Here is a 25,532-nt window from a genome sequence, read left to right as displayed (position 1 = left end):
TGTTTTCTTATTATATATTTTTTTTATAGCGCTGTCTTCAGAGCAGCGTGGAAATTCATCCTTCTCTTTCAGCCAGCCACAACTTCAGTAAGTGCCTCACTGTCATCATTTACTCTTAATTGTTTTGTTCATTTCCCTTCAAATCCAGCTAAACACATTATTAAACATCATCATTAAAACCTGTGACTCACACAGCAACACATTTTAACAGATTTTCATCACCTCTCAGCAGCTTTTGTTTTGATTTTCACTAATAGGCATTGGTGTGTGTAATTTGATTTACTAATCTTACATAAAAACAAAGAATTCTGATGTCCAGTTTAGATCATTAACTTAAGATAGTTGAACGTTAATGTAAACTTTAGTTGCTCCTAAACTTGTATCACTTTCCTGTTGTGGATCCACAGTTTTTCGCCCAATATCAGCGGATGCTAAACTACGAATGAATCCCAGGTCAGATGTGGATTTTTCTGCTCCTAAAGTGGACTTGACGGTCAACCTCAGTGAGGTGGCTATAGAGCTCAACAAGCCTCAGGTCAGTGCACGTGTGTTGTCTTAAACATGTCTTTCTCAAAGCGCAACACGAGTGTCTTGTATTAGAGACAAAGATCAAAACAAGTTCAACAGTGAGATGATGACTGAACTGCAGCGCTCTGTTCTACTTTGTAATTACTGACTTCCTGTCTCTTCAGTATATTAGCATTTTGGAACTGCTGGGCTCAGTGGATATGATGTCACGAAACCTGCCATACAGGAAGTACAGACCTGAGGTCCATGTTCACAAGAATGCTCTCATATGGTCAGAAAATTGAACATTTTGTTTCCGCTGCACAATTCGCAGATTGAGCAGCTGACTTTGTTTCTATGTTCCTGAATTTCAGGTGGAAGTACGTGACCACCAGCATCCTGGAAGTGGACGTGAAGCCACATCTCCACATGTGGTCGTGGAAATTCATTCACCGGCACCGGCAGAGGGTAAAGTGTTACAAAGACTTCTACAAGACAAAGATCACCAGCAAGAAGCCCTGCGAGGAGCTTCTGAAGCAGCTAGAGGTGGGGCTCGGCTGAACTTATCCTAATGTGAAATTTGTACAATAAAATGAACGTTTGTCTAGAATAGATCAGTGTGACAGGTCGTTTCTGCTTAGTTGTACTGACGAGTACTTGTTAAAATCTGTGAATATATTTCAAACGTTATACAAAGACAGACTGATAACTTAAAGAATGTTTTTTTTTTAATCATTTTATCTTTTAGTGAACTGACAAGTTGAAGATTGTTTTGTTTGTGATGAAGTTTTGTCCTATTTCTTTCTTCTGAGTCACATTTTCTCGAGATTAAGAATAATTTTTTTTATTGCCATGTTGTAATAAATGGAGTAAATTTTTGATAAATTCTCTCAAGTTATTTATTTTTATTTTTTAGGAGACTGAGAAGACCTTAGATATTTTTAATATCACATTAGCTAGACAGCAAGCTGAAGTGGAGGTAAGCTTTCTGACTTTATGCATATCTGTTTTTGTAATACCTGTCTGTCATCGGCTCATGGAGTTTATCAAACCATAATGATTGTCATACGTTGTTATTAGCTGAGTTGTTTATTAAATTAATGTGTAGAAAAAATAGTGATCAAGAATTTGACGAATGAATGAAAGACGAAACGTTGCAGCTAAAAATAAACCGTACCTGGATTATTGAGCATGAATTTTTGGGGTCAAAAATTTGGTTCTTTCAATATTTCACATTTGCAAGTGTTGCATAGTTTGGTGATTGCTCTTTCTGTTTCCAAGATTACAACAGTTAATATTTTATTTCATATTAGGCAAGCAAGGCAGGACTACGTATTTATCGTCCAGGGTTGAAGATGGAGGAGGAGGAGTCTCAGGGTTGGCTCAGCTGGATGTGGAACTGGGGCGGAGAAGCTGAGACACAAACAAAAGAGACCAAGCCTGGAAGTAAGATACTGAAACTGAACTGTAAGACTGAGCAGAAAAGCAGCAAAATGTAAACCCAAGCATGTGTGACTATGTGGAAGAAAAAAACATAGTTCAGCTGTGTAGTTGATATCAGAACAAACTTTAGTGTCATTGTCAGTATTTTTATGCTCACCTTCTATTCCTTCTTCCCACATGTCTGCATCTCAGGTTTTGATGAGCTTTTAACCCCTGCTGAGAAAGCCAAACTCTACACTGCCATTGGATACAGTGAAACTGCTGCTAATCCCAACCTGCCAAAAAAGGCGAGTCACTTTTCTTTCATTTTCCAGCTTTCAACTAATAACACTCTCCTGTTTGGCTCATCATTCTGAAACTGCTTTTTTTGGTCAAAGCATAAGCTGTTTTGTATTTTGTTGACAGTTTGAAAACATGAAGGTTAAGTTTCACATGGAAAGGCTGACCGTGTCCATCAAGGACAAGAAGGACAAAAACGAGATCATCAAGTTGACTGTGGAGGAGCTCAAGTCGACGCTGGCACAGAGGCCTGGAGCTCAAGCCATCAAGTCTGTCAACGCTCTTTGAACAGCTTTTGGCTAGTTTTAGTGTTGTATGGTTTCTCCTGCACATTTTAGATATTTTTGAAGGAATTAGTTTGAAAACATGAATGTGATTTAAATGTTTCTAAAAATTATTGTGCAAAGCAAAACACTCCTTACTTCATAATCAGATAGTATGCAATGTAATAAAATTATAATATTTTTGCTTTTAGTTCTTCGAGCATATCTCCTCCCGAGAATCCTGGCACTGATATCCAGTTTCTCTTTCTCTCAGAATCACAGCGCAGCTCAGTTTGTTTGAAGTCACTGGTTTGGCCACAGACAGGCCCGCACCAACCCTCCTTTCATCGAGGAAGGCAGCCACAGGAGCAGGAACCCCACTGCTCTGCATCCTGTTTGAAACCAACCCACTGGATGAGAGTGCAAACCAGCGGCTTCATGTTGAATCACAACCCCTGGAAATCATCTATGACGCAGTGAGTGACACTTCTCAGTGCATCTGAGTTTACGCTTCAATAACATCACAACAAGTACCGGTACTTATAATAAAATATTGTTCTGAATAGATAACAGTGAACAGCATGGCAGCATTCTTCAGGCTGCCTGACGACCTGCAGCTCGATGAGCTCACCAATGCGACCCTGATGAAACTGGAACAGTTCAGAGACCGCACCTCCACCGGTGAGCTGTTTTATGAGCACAAACGTGCACACTACAGACCTAAACTACCAGGACTGATCTTAACATTATCACAAACCTGGTCTGAACTCTGATGAGAGCATGTTTACATTCTTTGATTTAATTTAGCAATTTAGTTATGTACAGTGTTTACACACATGGAGCTTATCAGATTGTGCTCCTGTTCATCCTCATTAAACTGGTTTTATTTTTAGTTTTTTTTTTTTAAATATGTTTTAATCTGCTCTTTTTTTAATTTTTGTTGTACATACTTTGTCAGAGACTGAATTTGGCTAGTAAATTTTACTTGATGTAATTTTACAAAATAGTTTTTTTTAAACTATCTTCCAGATATGTGTACGTCAGGGGTATCTGTGATCATAATCTGAAAATGCTATAGAACGAGCATGATTTTCATTGTTTAATAACATTTTCAACTGTGCAAAAACAACAACAAAACAGCTTTGCTTTAACAGGACATTTGTAAAAATTACAAATAATAAAAAAAATATATATATTTGTGCTGTTAATATTTTCAAGTATAGCCCACGAGATGCAAACTGTGTTTCTTCATGTTAACAAAATCTGTTTTGTCTTTCTGTTTGGGGCTTGGAAGTCGAACTAAATGCATGTTTGTTTATTTTTTTCTCCAATACTAAAAGTTGTTAAAGCTGTAAGTGATAAACTTGTGACATTCTGTTTTTCAGGTTTAATGTATGTGATCGAAACACAGAAAGTTCTCGACTTGAAGCTGAACTTGATGGCCTCATACGTCATCATCCCCCAGACCGGCTTTTACAATGGGACTCAGAACATCTTGCTGTTGGACCTCGGTCATTTCAAGGTCAGAAAGTGTTTTTGAGGAAATATTTCAAGTTTGCAAAACAAGACCCAAAACCCAATGTTTGTAACTGGACTCATTTATTTTGCTTTTTGGGTTATATTGCTGAAAGCTATTTCTACGATATCACACTTAAAGACAAATTTTAAATATTTCAACTTGTGCAAACCTGAATTTTGTTTTTTCAGATGTCCAGTCAAAGCAAGAAAAATCTGCCGCAGCTGTCGGCGTGTTCCAGTAACATTGAAGACATTATGTCCAGAGCGTACGACAGCTTCGATGTGCAGCTTAGCAGCTTACAGTTCCTTTACAGCAAACCAGGTACAAACAATACAGACACATGAAGTGAAAGAACATGTTTTATGTATTTGTATAAGCATGCATCGGGACTGTATGAACCACTGTTTGGAAATAAGTAAACCCAAAATTTAATTGAAAATGTAGTTTACAAAGGAAACGATGCACTCAGCTCTTATTGCACTAATGGTTTTAATAAACGACTTCCTCAAAGATAACACAGACTTGAAAATTAAATTATCTTGCATTTTTTGTGCGTGTCTGTGTGAAGCTAGTAATGTATTAACACTTTGTCCATAGATGGTGACTGGAAACGAGCTCGCAAACAGAAAACATCTCCACTTCACATCCTGGAGCCCGTGGACCTGAAAGTGGTTTTCAGCAGGGCCATGGTTGTCAAAGACTCCCGCATGCCTAAGTAAGTGTGTAGCTCTTAGTATAAATTTAATACAGTCAATGGGTTGATCTGTAATGGGGTGAAGAGAATTTAGTAATATTAGAAGTAACAATAAATAATAAAGCTAGTTTTCCTGATTGAAAAAAAAAAAAAATAAGGCATTGTAGGGTATTTCATTTTAGCATAATTCAATGTCTGTGAATGTGTTTTAGGTATAAGATGTCTGGAGGACTTCCTCTGCTCTCTCTTCGTATTTCTGATAATAAACTTCGAAGCGTTCTGGAGCTGGTAGACAGTATCCCTCTGCCTGAGAGCAGACCTGCTGCTCGCAGCACTGCTTCATCTTCAAATGCAAAGGTAACAACTGCCAAGATGGCTCCCCATAGATTTAGTGAAAGTTACATAATACCTTGGGAAATAATAAACCAATTTTAGTGAACATCCAAAAAACTTAAAATGATTTCTGCATTTTTTTAACAGTTTAATAAAAGTCCTTCAGACTTCACTGTAACATTTAAATGTTCCTTGATTTATCTCGTCAGACAAGGCAGTCGTTCACCCCTCAGCTCACTCCCAGAAAACCTCTGAACTTAGCAGACCAGCGCTCCTCTCTTATGTTTGAGTCATGTGAGACCATCAGCATCTCCTCACTGGGTGAGCCACAGATGTACACACTTAAACACAAGTTTTAAACTCTGTACTTCTTGATATATAAACTTGACACGACTATTGCAGGATTTTGAAAAACTTTGAAGATAATCATTTGAAAAGGTTGATGTGAAACAATGATATTTTTCAAGAGCTGTCTCAATATTTCACATACTAATAGATAAAGTCAACAGCGGATACTTACTATTTGCTCCAAACTGCTGAAGAGATCTTCATTTTTTTTTTTTTTAATTGCTGTGACCTTGTGTTTTACTCTCATTTCCTTCTTTTATTTACCGGTAACACAACTTAGTTCTATGTTTACTGCCATCGGTTGGTGACACTGTGCAGCAGTTTTTGTGCCTGAAGGTCATTTTCTATAAAATGACAAAGGTTGCTGGAATTTCACTTGGCAGTAAACTTCACTGTGGTGTGTTTCTATCTGTGAAACATCACAGGATCAGAGGAAGATTTGTTCTATGACGCTCCCACTTCTCCCATCGGGGATAAGCCGTTCTTCCCAGACAATCCCTTGCCTCTGCGCTACGGAGATTTAAGCAAAAAAAAGATCTTCATCAAAGAAGATCCTCAGAAGAACATGATTGACTTCAACATGAAGTTTGAGATCAGTGAGGTAAAGAAAATCCTGTTAAACTTGTGACAAACATGGACTACATGTATCCTGAACTACTTGGAACTTAAATCATGTTAATTCTGTTTTGGCAGTAAAGCTTTAGTGTCATTTTAAGACACTGAAATCTGTATTAGTCAAATACAAGTGCATAATTGAAGACTTCGAAATATTTTATAAGCAAGCTCCTTCTGCTCTTTTCTCTTTGTTTTCGTCTGTGTGTTGTGTAATACTTATATTTATTTTAACTTAAAATATTTGAGGTATTTTGGGGTTTATTTTATGCTTGTATTTCCCTGTAATGTATTATTAATATTGTTTATTCTAACAACCTTTTTGTCATTTCCTTTTAGTTGTCTGTTCAGTTGTGTCGTGTGTCAGGAGGTCAAGAGGTCACAGTGCTCCACCTGGATATCGAGGGTCTCGGCACTGAGCTGAAGTTGTGCACCTTTAACATGGTGTCCAACATCTACCTGCGAGAGATCTGCCTGAAGTGTCCTGAGTACATGGGTCAGTAGATCCCAGCAGAACTTCCTGTCATCATTTGGCATCAAAAACCTAAAATAACATAAACTCTGTTGTGTCCTGGCTTCAGCTTTTATTGGTCTTGATTTGTTTGTTTGTTTGTTTTGTAGATTCTGAGGAAAAGCAAGTTCAGCTGATCACCACCTTAGATAATTCAGAAGTTGACCTGCTTACCCTGGAGTATACTAAAGTACTTTTGCTCCCTTGTACTGATATAAATCAGTTTATTGTTAATTTAAAGTAAATATTTTAGAAATGAGATAAAATGCCTTTACGTTCTGGACTGGGTTTACTTTCTAGGCTGACAAGAACGGTCCTGAGTTCAAATCACAACACAACAATACAGAGCAGCTCATCAAGGTGAGGAGAAATGTTAACCACTTAGCTATTACAAATAAATTACATTTTTAAAAACTTCTTTGCATTTTGATTTTTGGTTATGATGCACAGAAAATGTATAAATTATTAATTTAGCTTTCTTATATAATTTTGTCAGTCAATATGTTTACATTTTTCTCATCAGGTGACCTTTTCATCCCTGGATGTTCATCTCCATACGGAGGCTCTCCTTAATACCATGAACTTTCTCAATAACCTCCTTCCTCCATCTGCCAAGAAAGAAGGGGGGGCTGAGGAGCTCCCCACCATCCCAGAGGAGGAGGAGGCAGAGACTGAAAGGGAGGAAGAGAAGAAGGAGGAAGCTGCTGTTGCCAAGAAAAAGAGTAACTACCATCACACACAGTTAAACTGATAACTTGTGTTAATTTTGCTTATTTAAATTAATAAAGTATGTTGAATATTTACTTATTCCTTCTTTAGCTGAAACTCGTCTTTTATCTGCTGTTTTCTTCATTTGGCAGCTTCAAAAAAGTCAAAGTATGCAGATGTGGTGAATCTTCACATCAGAGCAGATCTGCGCTGCTTGAAAGTGTTCATTCGAGGACAGAAAGCCAGAATCTCTGAGATTAGTATTGAAGGTATGAAAGGAAAGATAACACTTAAAAAAAACCCACTACTGTTGCTTTATTCGCTGTCGTTCCTGCACGAGTTTTGTGTTTGTGTGTGTTTTTTGGTGCACAACATAAAAAATGACTCAAATAAGTGGAAAAAAAATTAATGTCTTCTCTGCCCTTTAATTTTCTTTCCCAATGGTTCCTGTAGTCTTCAAACAAATGGTATTTATTTATTTATTTATGCACTGATAGAATAACAGAAAAAGTATCAAAGTATTATTGATTTAGAAAAAACATTTACAGTCCAGAAATCACAGCCAGAACTTTTCTAAAAGAAGGTTTGACAATGCCAGGACCCTTTCTGACCTGAATATTTTACACTGAAAGTCTTACTTTATACAGAAAGTGCTCCCATTTTGTGACCCTCTCAACTTCCCAGGTCTGGTTTCTGAGGTCCTGATGAGGAAGAAGGAGATGGAGGTCCAAGCCAACCTGAAGAGCATTGTGATCCTAGACTGCAACAAAGATGCCATTTATAAGAAGGTAGAACTCGCAAGTGGCTAATTTAATAATGTGATGCCTGTATTTGTTACTTTTGTCAGCAGTCATTACAGTCTGGCGATATTTACAGTACAGTATTTTTCGTGCTATAAGTCTTGTTTTTTTGCATAATTTGCATGCCCTGCGACTTGTAGGCTGAAGTGACGTATTTATGGATTTTTTACCCATATTTATAAACCAATTTTTGGCTGAGATATGACCGTTTTCATTCATTCTGACTGAAAAATTTGAACACTACCATTTTCAGCTGCTAGATGGCACTCGAGTAGTAAGGCATGCCGTTGTATCATGTAAAAGGTAAAGTGGCTATTAATGACAAATTCAAAAAAGTTGAAGACAAAAACAACTGGACTTTATTTATTATACTTTACTTTATACTTCATTGTTTTCGTCTTTAACTTTTTATGAATTCACCATGTCCTGGATGACTGAGAATCTTCAGCTATTAATGACACAATTGACTTGCCTTCGCCTGCCACCTTCGTTCTGCTCGCTGCTTGGAGCATCCGTCAAAACAGCTTCATTTCGCTGCACCACCCCGGCGAAATGCAGCTAATTTGACCAGAAAAGTGCATTTATTAAGTAAAAGTTCAACAGAGACACATCTTTGCTATAATTTCGAGTAAACTAAAAATTGTTTTAGGTGGTTGTTAAATTTTGAAGAAATGCGCAGCGTTCCTCTTTCATTTTTTCCTCCCTGTTTGCATGCTCCCGGAGCACCGAGGCAGTTAATACTTTTGAAATGCAGCTGATTTGACCGTTAGTCTTTTTATTAAGTAATATTTAGACTGAGACACACCTTTACTATAAAGTCGAGCCAACAAATAATTGTTTTTAAGTGTTTATCTTGTTAAATTTTGATGAAACGCACAGCGACTTGTCCCTCTGCGTGTTCCTACTTCTGTGTATTGTCTTTTGAAATACAGCTGATTTGACCATTAAAGTGCATTTATTAAGCAAAAGTTAAACTGAAACACACTTTTGCTATAACGTCAAGCAAACAAATAATCGTTTTTAAGTGTTAAGCTTGTTAAACTCTTGTCCTCTGCACGCTCCCGCGGCCACCATTTGGCAGCCAATCGATTTTTGACACAACACCGGCCCACATTTCCAGGTTGTCAGCGGTGACCCATAATAGATGTGGCGTATACGACGAAGCGACATATTTATGAATTTTTCCACTTTATTAGACATATTTAGACTGATGCGACTTATAGGGCGGAGCGACGTGTCTGGCAGAAAATACGGTATATATGATGTTACTGTTGTTTATTTTGATCTAGTTTGACTACTTGGTAGCAAACCTGGATAATAATTGCAGCTCACAGATGAAGCATATTTAGTTAATCTGCTGTTATGTTTGGTCTGTTTTATTATGTCTGATTCTTTTCTCAGGCTGTCTCTATTGCTGACAAGGAAGTTTTTTCCTTCCGGATGAAAAACTTTACTGATGCAACAGAAGGAGACGCATATCTAGACATGTCTAAAGTTGACACCTGTGTCTCGCTGACAGTTGGATGTATTCAGGTCATCTTTCTCAACAAGTTTGTGTCCTCCATACTGGTAAGAATCTAATACTTTAAAATGATCAAGTGATACTGAAATTAATATTGGGCTGTTTCAGTTGAAGTTACTTAGTCTTTTTTATATTTCTTTCCCCTCCCAGGCATTTATTAATAATTTCCAGGAGGCTAAAGAGGCCCTGGCTGAGGTGACGGTTCAAGCTGCGGAAAAGGCAGCCTCAGGTGTGAAGGAACTGGCAGAGCGGAGCTCTCGAATCGCTCTCAGTGTCCACTTCAATGCTCCTGTTATCTTCCTCCCTCAGTCGTCGTCCTCGTCAAATGTCATTGTAGCTGATCTTGGTCTTCTGTCTGTCAAGAACTGTTTTGCCAAGCAGCCCTTTAAAAGTGATTCTAAAATCCCACCTGTTGTGGATAAAATGACTGTGAAGCTGAGTGACCTCAAGATGTACAGGTCAGAGACGGACTGTCAGGGAAGACCACCTTTCACTTAAATGGGATTTTAAAGATTTGACTGTTGTGATGTTGTTGTTTCAGAACCACTTACATAAATGGGGGGTTTCAGGGAGAGATGCAAGTTTTGAAACCTGTTAGTTTGGACTTGGAAATTCAGAGAAATCTGTCATCCAACTGGTACCACAGCATCCCCGACATAGAGATCACTGCTCATCTGAAGCCAATGAATGTAAGTAGTAATTTGCATCAAAACCTATAAAAATAATCGTTTACAAGCTTACATGCTCTGCCATTGTTTTATTAGTAATCAGCAGTTTTTATTACTCCTTTTTGATATTTTTTCCAATGTTTGATATGCTTAATGTTTTTGCTCCCGACAGCTGATCCTCTGCCAGGATGACATGATTGTTGTCTTGAGGACTCTGAGTGAAAATCTCTCAGAGAAGTCTGAAGCTGTTCAGCCTCCGGCTACTCTGTCCATCCGTGATCGCTCCTCTGACTCTGCTTCCAACAAAGACTTTCAGAACTCAGGAACCTCAGGACCTGCGAGCAGTAAGTAGATGTGACAATACATGTTAGAATTTGTGTTTATGTCATTGTTTTAAGTATATATATTATATACTTAATATTTTAGGAGCTGAATTAGTTTCCCCATACAATAAAACCAATTTAATTTTAGTGTGGAGTTGGACAGTTCAAGATCACAAAAACCCATAAATGGCTTATAAAATCTAAAAGGATGAGTGTCTTGCTGCATTTTAGCAGAAAAATTTAAAGCTGTGAAACGATGACACTGACACAGGTAACACCGTGGTGACAGCTGCTGTGGTGGAGACGCAGAAACCCAGCAAGTTGAAGACCACACTCAAGCTGGACTTCAAGTTTGACTCCATGACGCTGGTCCTGTACAGCCCTAATGAGCATGTGGTATGCAAATACAGACACAGATAACATATAACTGTTCTTCTTTCAGTTGCGAGTTATTTTATTTATTGTGTTTCATAGGTACAACTTTTAGACCTGCATGATGAGCAGCTGAAGCTGGCAGAGTTTACTCTGCACACCATCTCCACTTTTGTCTACATGTACTCTGACAGCTCCATGAAGGCTTCAGTCCGACTCACTATGTGCCTGCTGGATGACAAGAGACCAAAAATAAAGATGGTTACCCCAAGGTTTGAGACAGAAGCCTTTAAAAAATAGTTAATCTTTGTTTTTAGTAATGCACAGATGAGCATTCAGTGTCTTACTTGTAGAAAACCTTTATCATGATGTTCTTTGCTTGGGGTTGGGGAGTAAATATATTTTAACGTTAAAGAGTTAAAGGACTCAGATGTGTCGCAGTAACTTGTTTCATAAAAATGTGAATAAGAAACGTGCATTTTCTCTAGTGCTTGACACAAGTTAATTGTTTATAACGTTTGTTTCTCAAAGGATAAGTACATTGTAATAAATGGTCACATTCTTTCAAAGCATTGTTTTTATTCCTCCAGGATGATGGCAATGCGGCCAGGTGCGGAACAGAACATAATGGTGGAGGTGAACTACCGTCAGGGCCATGAAGGCACCGTTTTAGACACGCTGGTGCAGGATGTGTACCTGTGTGCCAGCATGGAGTTCCTGCTCACCGTGGCTGACATCTTTCTTAAAGCCACCCAGCAGGGCTTTGCTCAGGGGGCACAACCTAAAAACATTACTGGAGCTGGAGAAAAAAAGAACATTAACTCCTCTGTCACATCAAAAGACTCGAGTGAGTTTGTCTTTTCAAATATAGTCGGATCCAATCGATTTAGCCAATGCAAACCTCACTTATCTAAAATAGGACAATCATCCAAATCAAACGTTCATATTTATCTAATTTATTTTTACCGTTTCTTCACAAGTTGAGTTGGATGTTGATAATTGTAGAAATGCTATTTATGATGATAGTTGAAGTAATCTGTCTGATGACAAACATTGGTGTTTGGTGATGATTTATTTTTTCTTCTCTAAGGTACGGCTCTAGCCCCAGTGTCGAAGACAGAGATGAACGTCGTGGTGCGCAACCCAGAAATTGTGTTTGTGGCTGATCTGACTCGTGCTGATGCGCCAGCCCTGGTGATGACCACACAGTGCGAGCTGCAAATGAAGAGTAGTGCCGAGGGGTCACAGATGAGTGCAGTCATCAAAGAGCTAAAGGTTTAGATTTTAAACCTTCAACATTGAAACAATTTGAAAAGAAAAAAAGTTATTAAGAATATGTTGGGTTATTTTTTTTGATTATCGTAGGTTATGGCGTGCCCCTTCTTAAGAGAGAAGAGGAAAAACAATGTGACTACTGTTCTGCAACCATGCCAGGTGTTCTTTAACAGTACTCAGTCCCCAACTTCCCCTCAGGCTATGGAGGTCTCCATCAACACTCTCTCAATGAAGGTATTTGTTTGGTTTATTTCACACCTTCAGAATTGTCCTTCTTAAAACCAAATGTTTCTTGGACATTTTATTTTTGATAAGCACAATGTTTTAAACCAGCTGCGTTGTTAGTGAGCATCAACCTCTCTTTCAAGTTTACTAGAAAATCTGTTGAATTATTATTATTATTTTACATTTGGCATCAGTTTAAGAAAGTTAGCTGAGAAAAAAAATTGAACTTTCAACCTCCTGTGTGACTCTTTGCTCAGGTGTCCCCTGTCATCATCAACACGGTGATTACCATCCAGTCGGCACTGAGCCCCACAGCGGAGACTCCCGAGGAGCAGGACAGGCCTGTTCATGTGGATCTTTGGGAGAAACGAGGCTGGAAGGAGCTCAAACTTTGGTTCTTGGAAGAGGAAGAGGATGAAGACACAAAGTCACTGACCCCACTGATTCCCCAGGGAGAGTCCTTAAAAGTGCTTAACCTCAAATTATAATATACAACTGATTTATGAGTACTTGTTTATCATAAAGTTTCACATTTTATTTATCTTTTTTGAAGTGGTTTTCTGCTTGATACAGCTTGCTGTCCCGTGTCTTTGTCTTTCTGTCGCTGCAGGTTACCATAAATTCAATTTGTCTGACTCTGGAGGCTGGAGTGGGACATCGCACTGTCCCCATGCTTCTGACCAAGTCCTCCTTTCATGGAGATGTGAAAAACTGGTCCACACTCATTAACTTACACAGTGAGCTCAACCTTGAGGTAAAAACAGAACCATATTTCACTAGCTGTACTTTTTTCTGTTTCATATGCTAGTTTTTCCACTGTTTATAAACTCATGCTACTGTAGAATCTGTAAGTTGTGCCATGCTTTGTTTTTAGATGCATTATTATAATGAGATGTTGGGGGTGTGGGAGCCACTGGTGGAACCCTTAGAAGACGAGACAGGAGAAGGTTTCAGACCATGGAAACTGGAGTTGAAGGTTGTGTGAAATAGTTGCACATAGTGTTCTTATACATGCACATACAGTATAACTATAATATGTCTAACAGTTTATTGTTCCTTAATCAGATGAAAAAGAAGCCAGTCAACTCATCTGTTTCATCAGATGAAATCGATGGCAATGTCCCAGACTACAAGACAGCGATTTTCATCCGGAGTAAAGACCAGCTCAACATCACACTGTCCAAATGTGGGCTGACCATGCTGAGTAACCTGGGCACAGTAAGACGCTTGTTTTTACTGAAGGTGCATCTTTAAAGGAGTGAAGAGATGCACGTCATCATTGTGTTTCTGGTTTTCCTCAGGCGTTTGCAGAGGCTGCCAAACAGACCACAGAGTGTTCTCAAAAAGATGAAGCTCCATTTGTTGTGAAAAACATGCTGGGACTTCCAGTGTCCGTCCGCCACAGTGAGATGTTTTCTCCAATCAACAAGGACAGCACCAACAACCACACTGTCAAGCTGCAGATTGGAGAAACTTTCGAGATGGACTATTTAACTAAAACAGACTCTGATCAGTTCTCAGCAATGATCTCCCTGAGTGAAAAAGATTACTACTTACAGCCCAGTAAGTTAATGTTACACTTCCTTTATCATTAACTAGTTCATATAAATACATTTTTTAAACTGTCAAAGTTTGTTGTATGAAAAAATGTTATTTTGATGTCCATTCTATATTTCAGACTGTGTCTTCTGCTTTTTTCAGCTCCAGAGGGCCACACATCAGCCAGTGTGATCCCCCTGGTCAAAGTGGGCAGAGGGTTGTACAGCGTCATGCACACAGACTCAGGAGTCACTCGCTTCCTGGTCTGTCAAGTTTCCTCTATGGAGGGCAGCAAGTACATCAAGATCCGCTCTCCTTTCCAAGTACACCAATTATAATTTTACACATATTTTTTCTTTGTATTTTTTTTTAATTTTTTTTTTATTGTTTTTGAGCATCAGACAGCGTTGCACAAAATATAACTTTATAGCATTTCTTCAAGTTTTTGAACTCGCCTAAATTAATGTAACTGTTTTTGAAACACAACTTTAAGTCCACGTTGCCAAATAATTTTTTCTTTTTTTCTTTTGTAGATTATTAATCATTTCTTGATACCGTTTAAAGTTTTGGAGGGATCAGTATGTCTGGGTATAGCTGATCCGAATGAGGAGTTTTGTGTGCCTCTGGATTCGTACAGGTGAGTGGAAACACAATCAGAATCAGCTTTATTGTCATTGCACCAAGCACAACAAAATTATATCTCAGTACAGCCTGGCCGAGAAAACATAAACAAAGACATTGAGGAGACGGAGGTGTCTGAGGCTGCTCCCTCAGGAGGTGCTGCCCTTTTCATTTAGATAAGGAAAAGAGAAACACGAGGGGAAGGGAGATATAAAAAAAAAAGTTGTCTCATATTGTGTCCTAGACGGGACACATTGTGAAAGTTGCAACAAAAGACCTCAGCACAGAAACCGCAACATACTGATGACATCATAATACATTTATGCATGAGGAGGCCGATGAAGGCGGTGAGTTGTCCGTGGACATTGCCAAATAGTTCCATAGTCCTGATAAGAGATGGTGCAGTGTCTTATCAGCCGGCTCAGCTCTGACACAGATCCACGGATGTCCTCGAGAAGGGAGTGGGTAGGGGAGGGGTGGAGCAGAGCTTTCACATAACATCCAGGAGAGTTTGAGATAGTTGGTCAATTTAAGGCCAAGCGGGGGAGCCAGATACACTAATGTTACAGTTTTTTTGTTGTTGTTGTTTGTTTCTTACTTAAACTGCTCCAGAATTTTTCCTGCTCCTTGCTGTCCTCCTCAGGTCTGAACTGAGCCTGCAGCCTGTAATAGATGACGGAGCTGACGCTCATCAGTTTGAGATGTCAGAGGGCTTTAGTTACGAGGATGTCAGCAACCTACAACCTGGAATAGGGCTGAAGCAGACCTGCCGTCGCCGTGGGGAACAGCATGGTGGGATGACGATCAAGTTTGTGCCATTAAAGGAAGCTGTGACGTTCAAACACACTATAGGCAATGGGGACCTCTTTGACATGCCCTTTGTGTTGCACCTCTGGCCTTCTGTGTTGCTGCGCAACCTTTTGCCTCATCCCATTGCCTACAAACTAAAGGTGAGATGTGCATGGTAATCGCCAATTAGGTCAATTTACAAAAAAAAAACATATAGGTTTGTATGTAACAGCCATAGACTGTATATAATAAACGAACGAAGCTCCTTAGCTCTCCATAAAGTTACGTTTTGATTCTCTAACTTGCCACTATGAAGGTCATTTCCTGAAAGTCGTGCAGTCGGTTTACAAAAATGGGACATTTAACAACACACTGCTTATTGCTTTTCTTCAAAAAACAATGTTAATGTAGGAGGGGTTTTTTTTTGTCTCCTGTATGTCAGTAACGGCTTCATTCAAAACTGGAGAACAATAAACTGAAAGTAGTAGTACAGTACCTTACAACATTGAATTTCTGACACTTTTCTGTAACACAGCACATCCCAAACTTCAATTGAAGCAGTGCTTGTTTCATGGCAGCACTTTCTTTTTTGAGTCTTTCCCTCAAACTTATTGTTTTACGCTGGCTGTGGGTTAACAGGAAAATGGAGTTTCTGCCCCTGAAGTCACTCTGAATCCAGGCCACTCTGCTCAGCTTCACACTGCTGTCATCAATCAGTCAAAACTCGATCTTCGCCTGGTGGATTATTTGGCTCAGGACTGGTCTTCTGAATACAGGTATAACTTTCATCTTAAATATTTTTAATTCTTTTTATACTCTGTTATTTTGCTACAATTTAGTCAGGATGGTTAATTCATTTACCTTTCAGGATAGAATAGGATAAATAATCTTGAGCATGTATCAGGATATAAATAATCTGGTTTTACAGCCTCCAGAGTGACCAGGAGGAAATCACCTTCATCATGTTCCAGTCTCTACACGTGGATGATGAAGAACTTGGAGAAGGGACAGAGAGGAAGAGGGCTGAGTTGGACATAGCAGTTCATGTTAAATATGATCCAGGACAAACTGTTATTGCCATCCACTCTCCGTACTGGATGGTGAATAAAACGGGCAGGTTGCTGCAGTACAAGGCCGACGATATCCACCGTAAACACCCCTTAGATTACGACATGCCCCTGCTTTTCTCCTTCAAGCCTCGCAACTTTTTGCGAAACAACAAGGTAAGAAGAAAAAGGTTTTAAGTCAAAGTTCAGCACATTTACTGCGTTTGTTTGTTTATATTCTCACGCAGTTTGACCCTTCACTTGTCAAATTGTTTTTCTTTGATTCCTTATGTCCACGTTAAATAGAGCTGCAATAAAACAAACATTTGAAAGCTATCTGCCTTTTTTTATTAAGACATAAACATTTTTAGATATTTTCGCTTAAATTCAGAACACTAAAAACTACAGTCCCACTTTTACTACACTAAAACGGATTGTTTGGCTTTCTCTAAGGGTTTTTGTCTACCTGCAGGTTAGACTGATGATCTCAGACAGTGACCTATCAGATGATTTCTCTCTGGACACAGTTGGCAGTCATGGAGATATGAAGTGTAAAGGCAGATACAAAGATTACCTGGTAAGACTTTATAGCATAAGCTGCCCTCCTAATAATTATTCATACGTAAAATCTAACATTTCACATAAGAACTTAAAAGACTTGTCTGTGTATAAAACAGGTTGGAAGTATGTTGTTGTGTTTTTTGATTTCTGCTCCCAGGTTGGCGTGAAGATCGAGGCGAGCAGTTTCAGTCTCACTCGCATCGTGACCTTCGTACCGTTTTACACGCTGGTCAACAGAACCAAGCACCGGGTCTTCATATGTGAGGAAGGGCAAGAAAGCTGGACTGCGGCAGAGCCAGAACAGGTCCGGTCTAAACAGAGTACTGTGCATGCACAATATATGTTCTGGCACTTGTTTAATAATCTAATCCGATGAAGATGGTAAAATATGTGAATTCTGTTTAGCTTGACCGAAACAAGTCAAGTGCTCGTTCATCCGTTCTTCTTCCTCAAAAGCTGAAACGTTTTCTGAAATGTAACAAAACTTTACATCTTAAATTTATTGTTTAACCTTTATTTAACAGAAACAAGTACAGAGGAAACCAATCTCTATTTTATTTACCCCAACAGTTTCATCGCATTTATAAATAATAAAATAAACAGGTCTCTCTTGAAAATGAGTCCTCGTGACTCAATGAGACTAACCTGTATAAATAAAGATTGAATGAAAAAAACAAATACAGACTTTGGTGTTGGTAAAAAAGTAATAATAGGTTTCTGTATTTTACAAAGAATAATTTTCACAATCTGCAAACTATTTGACAACTCATGTGGGTGTCAGGATTTTGTATAAAAGGAATGGTTATGGAGCGGGGATGGGTCGTAGGTCACCTCTTCTGCCAAACTCATTCAAAATCATTCATAAACTTTAGCAAATGAGTCCAACTTATGTTTTATATTCGTGTTCTAAAGGCATATCCATCCCTCTGATTTGTAAGCTGCTGCAATTTAAGTTTATTAAGTTAACAACTATAATCTCTACATTTTTATGTAGCAGCTGTTAGGATTGTAGTCCTTTCATGAATATAAACTTAAAAGTCCACAACTTTATTGTGAGATCCCAAACATGTAACAACTATGCAACAGCTGATTTAACAACTTATTCTATGATCTGCTCAGTTAATCAGAATTCGGTTTGAAACTTATTTTCCAATAAGTAACAGCTAGTTATGTTTACTCCTGGGTTGTTTTATTGATTTTTAGTCTGCTGTTCCATTCTGGCCTGAGAACGACACCAAGAGGCTAAAGATCAAAGTTGAAGGATGTTTAGCGCCTCCTCAGACTATTGACTTCACACGACCTGAGAACTGCCTGCTGCTTCATTTAGACAAATCTGTGAGTAGACACACACATAGGGACACTTGTTAATCAAAGAACTTGAGCCCTTCTGTTTTAAATATTTTGATGTTTGTTTATTTTTGTATTTTTTTGTATTGTAGGTGGGTGGCATTATTGTAGATGTGAATCTATCGGAGCATTCAGCCACAATCCGATTCTCTGAGTACCATGATGGTGCAGCCCCCTTCCTCATCATCAATCACACCAAAGATCACACTCTTCAGTTCAGTCAGAGGTAAGAAAACAGACTGTGTAGAATGAGAACAAACATTTTAAGTTATCATCATATGTCACCATTCTAACACGATAAGATGGAATCTTTTTTTATCCAAAACAATAAAATAAACTTGCTCATTGTGATTTTACATAATCACCACACATTTGTTGAAAATGGCTGAACTGGTTTCATGAAATAGTTTTTACTTTTGCATACGTTCACTGCAGTCTTTTACTTTGAAAATGTATCTAGTACTAAAAACTCACAAAAGTAATAAAAATGTCATGTATACATTTTATTTTTTTACTTCCACTGCATCACATCTGTTCAACAACTTCAAACCCAACTGTAGATAAAAAAACAAATTTCTTCATATTTTTTACATTTTTATACCATTTTTGTCATAAAAACCCTTGATTTAACACAAACTATGCAACATTTAAAAAAATGAGGGGCAAAATGGAATATTTGACAAGGCCTGTCTGTGACTGGCAGGAATTCCTCCCTTGACCCTCAGAGGAATCTTCACTACCAGTAACATCTTCCTCATCTTGCTCACTCTTCTCAGAGGACTGCAAAATTACAGCTAGCATTCATTCATTCAACCTTTGTTTATATAGATTAGTCTCATTGAGCCACGAGGACTCATTTACAACAGAGACCTGTTAACTTACTTCCTCTACTGCCAGGCTTCTCATGGCTGTCTGCTGGAGAAATGAGCAGCCAGTATACTTCAAAACATGAACCTGTGTAAACAAGTTATGCCATGTATCCAACTGGAGGAAGGAGGCTCTCTCCTGATCAAGAAAAAAATATAAACAGCGTCCATTTGGCTTTTGACTACTTAAATTTCACTCACACACTTCTCAGCAACATTCACACCACTCTTTAATATTGATCCTAACACACTGAGACCATTTTTGAACCTCCATGCATTTTGCAAGATAAGAGAACCAGGCCTCAGATGAAGTTCTTATGTAATGAAGGTGTGCTGCCCCTGGGGGGTTAGGGGAGGTCATCCTACCTAAAACCTGTGTTCCATTTCTTTTCAAGGATTCAAGGTTCTTTATTGTCATTCACATGTGGTACATGAGATGGAACGAAACTATGTACACATGGTCCCAGTTACATCCAACAAAAATACAAATTGTAAAGAAAAACAGTAATAAGATACAAGACATGATCTAAGAAATACGCTAAACTAAGAATACATTAATTTCATACATTTGAAGGTAGAGGCTTAGATTTATTACGTATTCATGAAAAAAAACATTATTTCAATATTACAATACATCAACAATAAGTGGTTCTAATGGGAGTCATTGGGACCAAATCGAGCCTTAGGGTAAAGAGTGAATGCGTTATGCAGATCTATTCAATACACCTTGCGATAGAGGGGGTCATGAAAATTTTTTTTTAAAACAAATCCTGGCCAAGTTTAATGAAATTAGTCTTTAAACTGACTAGAACAAAGAATGGACGTGTTTTAGCCCCTAAGGTGCTTTGAGGGTTAAAGCTGTTTTTTGACAGAGACGATGAGTCCATGTGGACCTTTTGGTCTGGATTTTGTCCCATAGCTGATGTTGTCACATGTATCTCACAGTCTGTGGATGTTGTGCTGAAAACGCTGTCTCTGCTCACAGGAGGTCGTACCTAATCCACAAAGTTGTGCCCTTTTTTTTCCAGAGTAGTAGATGAGGCTTCTTGTGTTGATATTAAAGCCACATAAATCAGAGCATGTCCACCTTCTTGAGTGGAAAGTAAAAAACAGGTCAACAGAAAAGAGAATAAAGAGGCCTTTTAAACCTTCAAGGTTCAAGAAGTCACTTTGTAAGGACTTTTATTCAGCCATTCACAAACGTTATGCAGTGCTCGTTATTCGGTGCACACCAAGGAGTGCAGCTTTGGGAGACTGAACTTCAGAGCTTTTGACTGATGGATGATGGCTCTTTCACCTGAACCCCAGGTTTCTCTTGTTAATGTTTGTGTGTGTGTGTGTGTGACTGAAGTCTTTTCACCTTGCTCACCAAAGACCACAGTTGTAGGATCTTGCATTTGCATTGCGTTTATGCTATAACATGTTGGAGTAACAAAACTTTTATGTTTTTGTGGCAGCCCTAAACAACTTTGTAAATAACAACTAACAGTGTCTCTGTTTCCCCCGATACCAATTTGTGTTTGTGTGTTGTGTGGGTCACCCAGTGTTCGAAAGGAAGCCACATGGTTGGCTGAAGAGCTGCTCGACCTTTCCTTCTCGTCGGAGGAGGACAGGTAGAAAATCTGAAATGTAGAAACTCTTCTGACACACTCTGAACTCAGGATTAAACTCTGGAATAACGAACGGAAGCAGGAAATAATAGCAAATCTGTAAAAAATTAATCTACTTAAAAGTTGTTAACTACAACACATGACACCTGATTTACATAGAAGCAATCAAATTAAGGCAAATAAAAATTATAACATTTAATTTACAAAGGTTAAAGGTACTCAAAAGTAAACATAAATACACATCTGTAATATAATACACATGTGTAACACATATGTAAAATAAATTTATGCAGAAACCATAAAAACAAATCACATGTACTTGTTTTGAATAAAAACTACAGTAACAGGTTAAAGGATTGAAACAGTTTATGAAGACTTAATAAGCAGCTGAGGACACTGTGGAGTAGTAATATTTGGAAAAAGGAACACATCCAAGATTCAAGCACTATGAACAGAAATGCACAAATAACTAGAGAAAATGTATTTCCTGCGAAAATGCAAAATGAATGCTTATTGCTAAAAACTTGCTGAAAAATAGCTGAAATTAGCTAAAAAATCATCCTGAAATGTAGCTGAAATGGAAGAACAAGCCTAATTTAACCAAATAAATCAGAAAGAACATGTTTTCTGAATTAGGTTTAAATAAGCAGAAATGAGCACAAAAATTAGGAAATTAGCTAAAAAACACTGAAATTAGCACAAAAAAGAAGCAGAAAATTAGCTGAAAAGTCAGAAAGACGCTTAAACAACAAGACGGAAGCAGAAAGAGCTGAAATAAGCTAAAAATGTGGAATGAGCTGGAAAAGCTAAAAGTAGCATGGAAACAACTAAATTGAAACTGAACTAGCAGGAAAAAGCTGAAACAAGCAAAAACAAGCTAAAAGGAGCATAACTAGCTGAAATTAGCATAAAGAAGATAATTAGGCTGAAAGTAGCAAAAATTACCACAAAAACTTGTATTAAGCTGAAATGAGCAAAATGCTAAAAAGCTAGCTGAAAAGGTAGAACAAGCTTCAATTAGCAGAAGAAAGCAGCAAGAATACATTTGCACAATTAGGCAGAGTGAAGCAAAGTTGAGTACAAAAACTGGAAATTATCTGAAAAAATTTAAATGAGCAAAAAATCAACAAAAAAAACAGCTGAAAAGTAGCTACAAAGCATAAAGAAGCTAAAATTACAAGAAGGAAGTGGAGAGAATACATTTTTCTTGAATTTGTCTGGAAAAAGTTGAAATGAGTGCAAAAAAAATGTGTAATTAGCTGAAAAGTCTTAAATCAGCATAAAAACAGCTATACTTTAGCTGTAATTGCAACAAAAAAAATGTTGAAACTTGCAGAAATAAGCTGAAAGGAACATAACAAGCTGAAATTAGCAGAAACAAGTTAGAAGAAGTATAAACATGTTGTACTGGTAGTTAGAAGAAATAATCTGAAAGGAGCACAGAACAGTTGAAATGAGCTGAAAATAGTTGAAGTTTTTTTTTTTTAGTTTGCACAAGGAAGCTAAAAGAAGCTGAACCAGAACAAAATGTGAAAGGAGCAGTAAAAGGTTGAAAACGTATCTAAAGATTTGAAGGATGTAAAATGAGCCCAGTTCTTTTTCTATGAGTAAAAATAAATGGCAGAAAAGGCTAAATATTTCAAAAAGCTAAAGTTGCACCAATACCAAAAGTCATAGCAGGATTGTCCTGAAAGAGCTGAACCTTTTGAGAAATTATTAGTTGAAATAGCTTGAAAACTGCAGAACGAGGAAGATGCTGAAAAACTGATCACAATAGAGTGAATGCTTCATGAGCGTTCACACAATAAATCAAGGAAATATAAATCTATGTACCAACAAAAGTCACTGCAGCTTAGAGGGGACACCGTAGGTTTGAGTGCCGAGTGTGGTCAGTTCTGTGTAGTTTGTGTAATCTGCTCCCTTCTCTACAGCAACATACAGCTCTTTTGCTTTTTCCTGCACAGTATGTTGCACTAGCTACTATATTATCCTCATCTTGTTTTATAATTTGAATATTTTAAAAGGCGCAGGTTACACATCTACAACTTTTAAAGTTAGGCCTCTGTAATTTATTTTCTTTGCTTGTAGAAATAACTTGCTGCCGCCGACTTGATGGGATTCTGCCAAAGATGCTCTTTCTCTTTCCAACATTTCTGCTGCGGTTAGAAATGTTGCGTTGAGGCCTCCTTAACTTTTCATCTCTCCATTTGTAGAGTGGCTGCCGTATTTCATTTTCCTATGTGTGCTTTGTTTCTGTCGAAATGAAGATTAGTCCGAGTGTGAGCTGGACCTGCATCTAACAAAAGAAAGACAATGGGAATGTCTCGTGTGCTGCTGGTGTACGCTCATGTTCTGTCATATTTCTCTTTTAGCTGCTCTTTTATTTAAAAAGACAGGTTTTGTGTTGTTGTTGTTTTTTAAGACCGTTGACTTGCTGTTGTATTTTGGGTAGATGGGTTCTGTAATGTCTTCTGCTTTACTGTTATTTTCTATTTACAGTATTTTCCTCCTCGTCTTGTTTTCAACAATGTTTCAGTTCTAAGGGTGCTGAAACTGTTTGTGTGCCATTTAGCTCTCAGATGGAGACAGAGTCAGAGGAGCTGGAGGCTGGGAAAGCTGTGCACTACACCTGGACTGAGCCCACTGGGTCCCGAGAGCTTTGCTGGAAGTGTGGCAATTACAGCGGGAAGCTGAAGAATGAAGAGGTACTTTACCTGAGTTATTATAAAAAACTGTGAGATTTTTACATCAAAGCTCGGGTTATTTTCTTACACTGATCTTTTCTTCAGGACATTACATTAGTTAAACAAAACAGGTGTTCTGTAGCTGAAGCTAGTTCTTTAGGATTTTGTAACAGGCTGAATAATTTTTTTATATATTAACTATTTGACATCTGCTTTGACATATCTAGGACCTGAGAGAAGACCTGAACAAAGAAGGAAAACTTTTTGTGATTTCTTTTTTTGAAGGTAAAGTTGAAGAATCTTGACATGTCCTGGATTCTTTCTTTTTATGCTGACATAAAATGATGTTCACAGTTTCTAGTTTGTTTTGATCTCGTGCAAGGCCATATTCCAAGAACACGGCCGTACTAACATTTACAAAACTTGTTTCTGACCTGATGACAAGTCAGTCAGTTCTAACTTGTGTTCATCGTTAAGTTCCTTAAGGCTGTGTTTTATTGGTCCAATTATTTGAGCTGTTTGTTGTTGTTGATACAAAGGTCTCCAGCGTGTTGTGCTGTTCACCGAGGATCAACAGATCTACAAACTGCTGTGCGACAATGAAAAGGTGCAGCGGGCTGAACAGGAAATCATCCTGTCACTACAGAGCATGGGCGTGTCTCTGGTTAACAACACCAACAGCCAAGAGGTTTCCTATATTGGAATCACAAGGTGCAGATTTGCAACTAAAACTTGGTGTTTGTTGTACATATTATACTTGTTCAGCTGAAAGTTTTGTAATTTTAATCGTCCCTCAACTATGTGTGAATAAGTGATGCACCAGCCGTCATTTATTCAGTCATGCCACCTTAACTTTCAAAATGAGAGAAGGAAAACAGCCATGTTAAATATTTATTTATCTTTGTAACTACGAGTCATTTATTCCCGGCTTTACGAAACTGAACCTGCTTAATTTTTTTCCTCTCGTGTCTCTGTAAGCTCTGATGTGGTTTGGGAGTTTAAGCCTAAGAAGAAGAATCGATGGAAAACTCTGAGCACTAAAGAAACTGAGATGCTGGAGAGCAAGTTCAGGGAGTACATCGACTCTGGGCCCAATGACGATGTCACTGTTGAACTGCAGAACAACTTTCAGGTTGTGCACCATTTTATATATATATATATATATATAAAATATATATATATATGTTCATTATTAAAAGATAAAATCACTTGGTCAGTTGTTTGAAGTTGGTAAGAATTAAACTAGTTTTTTTTAATCATCTTCTAGTGTAAATGTTAAACTTCATGATGTTTTTATTTTGTTTGTTTCTCAGGTGTTATTTACAACTAATGGTGCAAATATGCAAATGATTCAGCCAACGGAAGCTCCTCTTAGGAGGCACTTCCTGCCCGGAGTGAAGGTTGAATACAGCGTCTCACCTCGACAGAAAACCTACAGAGTCCAAATCCACCACATCCAGGTTTAAAGAAATTCTAAGTCACTGGCATCACATTTACATTTTATATTTTAAAATTTAACTCAGAAGTAAACAAACTTCTGCTTTGTAAAAGTATTGCTATGCTTTAAAGGTTTTATACTTACAGCCTCTACTTTTTGCTCCAAAGCTTAATTTTGTTGTGAAAGCTTCGTTCATATGTGCACAGACTGTTCCATGAATGCAGTGGTTCCCAACCCTGGTCCTTGAGGAACACCATCCTACATGTTTTAGTTGTTTCTCTGTTCCATCACACCTGATTCAGTGGTTTAATTACTTCCTTAAGTTCGGCAGAAACCTGTTAATGACCCTTTCATTCAAATCAGGTGTGTTGGAGCAGAGGAACAACTAAAACATGCAGGATGGTGTTCCTCAGGGACCAGGGTTGGGAACCACTGCATTCATGTATTGCATGAAGAAAACTTTTTTTTTGTTCGTTTGTTTTATAAATCATTTTAAAACAGATTAATAATTTCTGTAGATCCACAAAATGAAGTTGTAAAAACTGTATTGGCTCAAAAAATGAAACCTGCCTTCTACTGTTAGTTAGTTAGTTAGTTAGTTAGTTAGTTAGTTAGTTAGTTAGTTAGTT

General features: G+C 38.0%; 1 protein-coding gene across 1 annotated transcript in view; it reads left to right on the top strand.

Moving 5' to 3' along the window:
* Positions 1 to 25,532, top strand: part of vps13a (vacuolar protein sorting 13 homolog A) — a 36,791-nt gene that overhangs the window by 4,518 nt on the left and 6,741 nt on the right. The window contains exons 10-59 of the mRNA XM_037681020.1: positions 30 to 87; positions 408 to 535; positions 693 to 799; positions 882 to 1,053; positions 1,424 to 1,486; positions 1,821 to 1,953; positions 2,143 to 2,237; positions 2,356 to 2,498; positions 2,767 to 2,968; positions 3,059 to 3,173; positions 3,878 to 4,014; positions 4,200 to 4,332; positions 4,609 to 4,726; positions 4,918 to 5,062; positions 5,248 to 5,359; positions 5,812 to 5,987; positions 6,338 to 6,494; positions 6,620 to 6,699; positions 6,810 to 6,869; positions 7,033 to 7,231; positions 7,370 to 7,486; positions 7,902 to 8,005; positions 9,419 to 9,586; positions 9,690 to 9,997; positions 10,081 to 10,228; positions 10,380 to 10,551; positions 10,802 to 10,926; positions 11,005 to 11,174; positions 11,493 to 11,749; positions 11,993 to 12,177; positions 12,268 to 12,411; positions 12,660 to 12,869; positions 13,013 to 13,156; positions 13,277 to 13,378; positions 13,468 to 13,620; positions 13,704 to 13,965; positions 14,104 to 14,264; positions 14,475 to 14,578; positions 15,206 to 15,512; positions 15,991 to 16,127; positions 16,280 to 16,574; positions 16,870 to 16,974; positions 17,116 to 17,262; positions 18,162 to 18,293; positions 18,398 to 18,531; positions 23,354 to 23,486; positions 23,693 to 23,750; positions 24,005 to 24,176; positions 24,444 to 24,597; positions 24,779 to 24,925. Coding sequence (XP_037536948.1) covers positions 30 to 87; positions 408 to 535; positions 693 to 799; positions 882 to 1,053; positions 1,424 to 1,486; positions 1,821 to 1,953; positions 2,143 to 2,237; positions 2,356 to 2,498; positions 2,767 to 2,968; positions 3,059 to 3,173; positions 3,878 to 4,014; positions 4,200 to 4,332; positions 4,609 to 4,726; positions 4,918 to 5,062; positions 5,248 to 5,359; positions 5,812 to 5,987; positions 6,338 to 6,494; positions 6,620 to 6,699; positions 6,810 to 6,869; positions 7,033 to 7,231; positions 7,370 to 7,486; positions 7,902 to 8,005; positions 9,419 to 9,586; positions 9,690 to 9,997; positions 10,081 to 10,228; positions 10,380 to 10,551; positions 10,802 to 10,926; positions 11,005 to 11,174; positions 11,493 to 11,749; positions 11,993 to 12,177; positions 12,268 to 12,411; positions 12,660 to 12,869; positions 13,013 to 13,156; positions 13,277 to 13,378; positions 13,468 to 13,620; positions 13,704 to 13,965; positions 14,104 to 14,264; positions 14,475 to 14,578; positions 15,206 to 15,512; positions 15,991 to 16,127; positions 16,280 to 16,574; positions 16,870 to 16,974; positions 17,116 to 17,262; positions 18,162 to 18,293; positions 18,398 to 18,531; positions 23,354 to 23,486; positions 23,693 to 23,750; positions 24,005 to 24,176; positions 24,444 to 24,597; positions 24,779 to 24,925 — 7,488 coding nt within the window. The remainder of the gene's footprint in view (positions 1 to 29; positions 88 to 407; positions 536 to 692; positions 800 to 881; positions 1,054 to 1,423; positions 1,487 to 1,820; positions 1,954 to 2,142; positions 2,238 to 2,355; positions 2,499 to 2,766; positions 2,969 to 3,058; positions 3,174 to 3,877; positions 4,015 to 4,199; positions 4,333 to 4,608; positions 4,727 to 4,917; positions 5,063 to 5,247; positions 5,360 to 5,811; positions 5,988 to 6,337; positions 6,495 to 6,619; positions 6,700 to 6,809; positions 6,870 to 7,032; positions 7,232 to 7,369; positions 7,487 to 7,901; positions 8,006 to 9,418; positions 9,587 to 9,689; positions 9,998 to 10,080; positions 10,229 to 10,379; positions 10,552 to 10,801; positions 10,927 to 11,004; positions 11,175 to 11,492; positions 11,750 to 11,992; positions 12,178 to 12,267; positions 12,412 to 12,659; positions 12,870 to 13,012; positions 13,157 to 13,276; positions 13,379 to 13,467; positions 13,621 to 13,703; positions 13,966 to 14,103; positions 14,265 to 14,474; positions 14,579 to 15,205; positions 15,513 to 15,990; positions 16,128 to 16,279; positions 16,575 to 16,869; positions 16,975 to 17,115; positions 17,263 to 18,161; positions 18,294 to 18,397; positions 18,532 to 23,353; positions 23,487 to 23,692; positions 23,751 to 24,004; positions 24,177 to 24,443; positions 24,598 to 24,778; positions 24,926 to 25,532) is intronic.

Source organism: Nematolebias whitei, chromosome 8, assembly GCF_014905685.2.
Source record: "Nematolebias whitei isolate Nwh7 chromosome 8, NemWhi1, whole genome shotgun sequence".
Lineage (NCBI taxonomy): Eukaryota > Metazoa > Chordata > Actinopteri > Cyprinodontiformes > Rivulidae > Nematolebias > Nematolebias whitei.
Note: the sequence above shows the minus strand (reverse complement) of the source record. Positions and strands in the feature narration are given on the sequence as shown.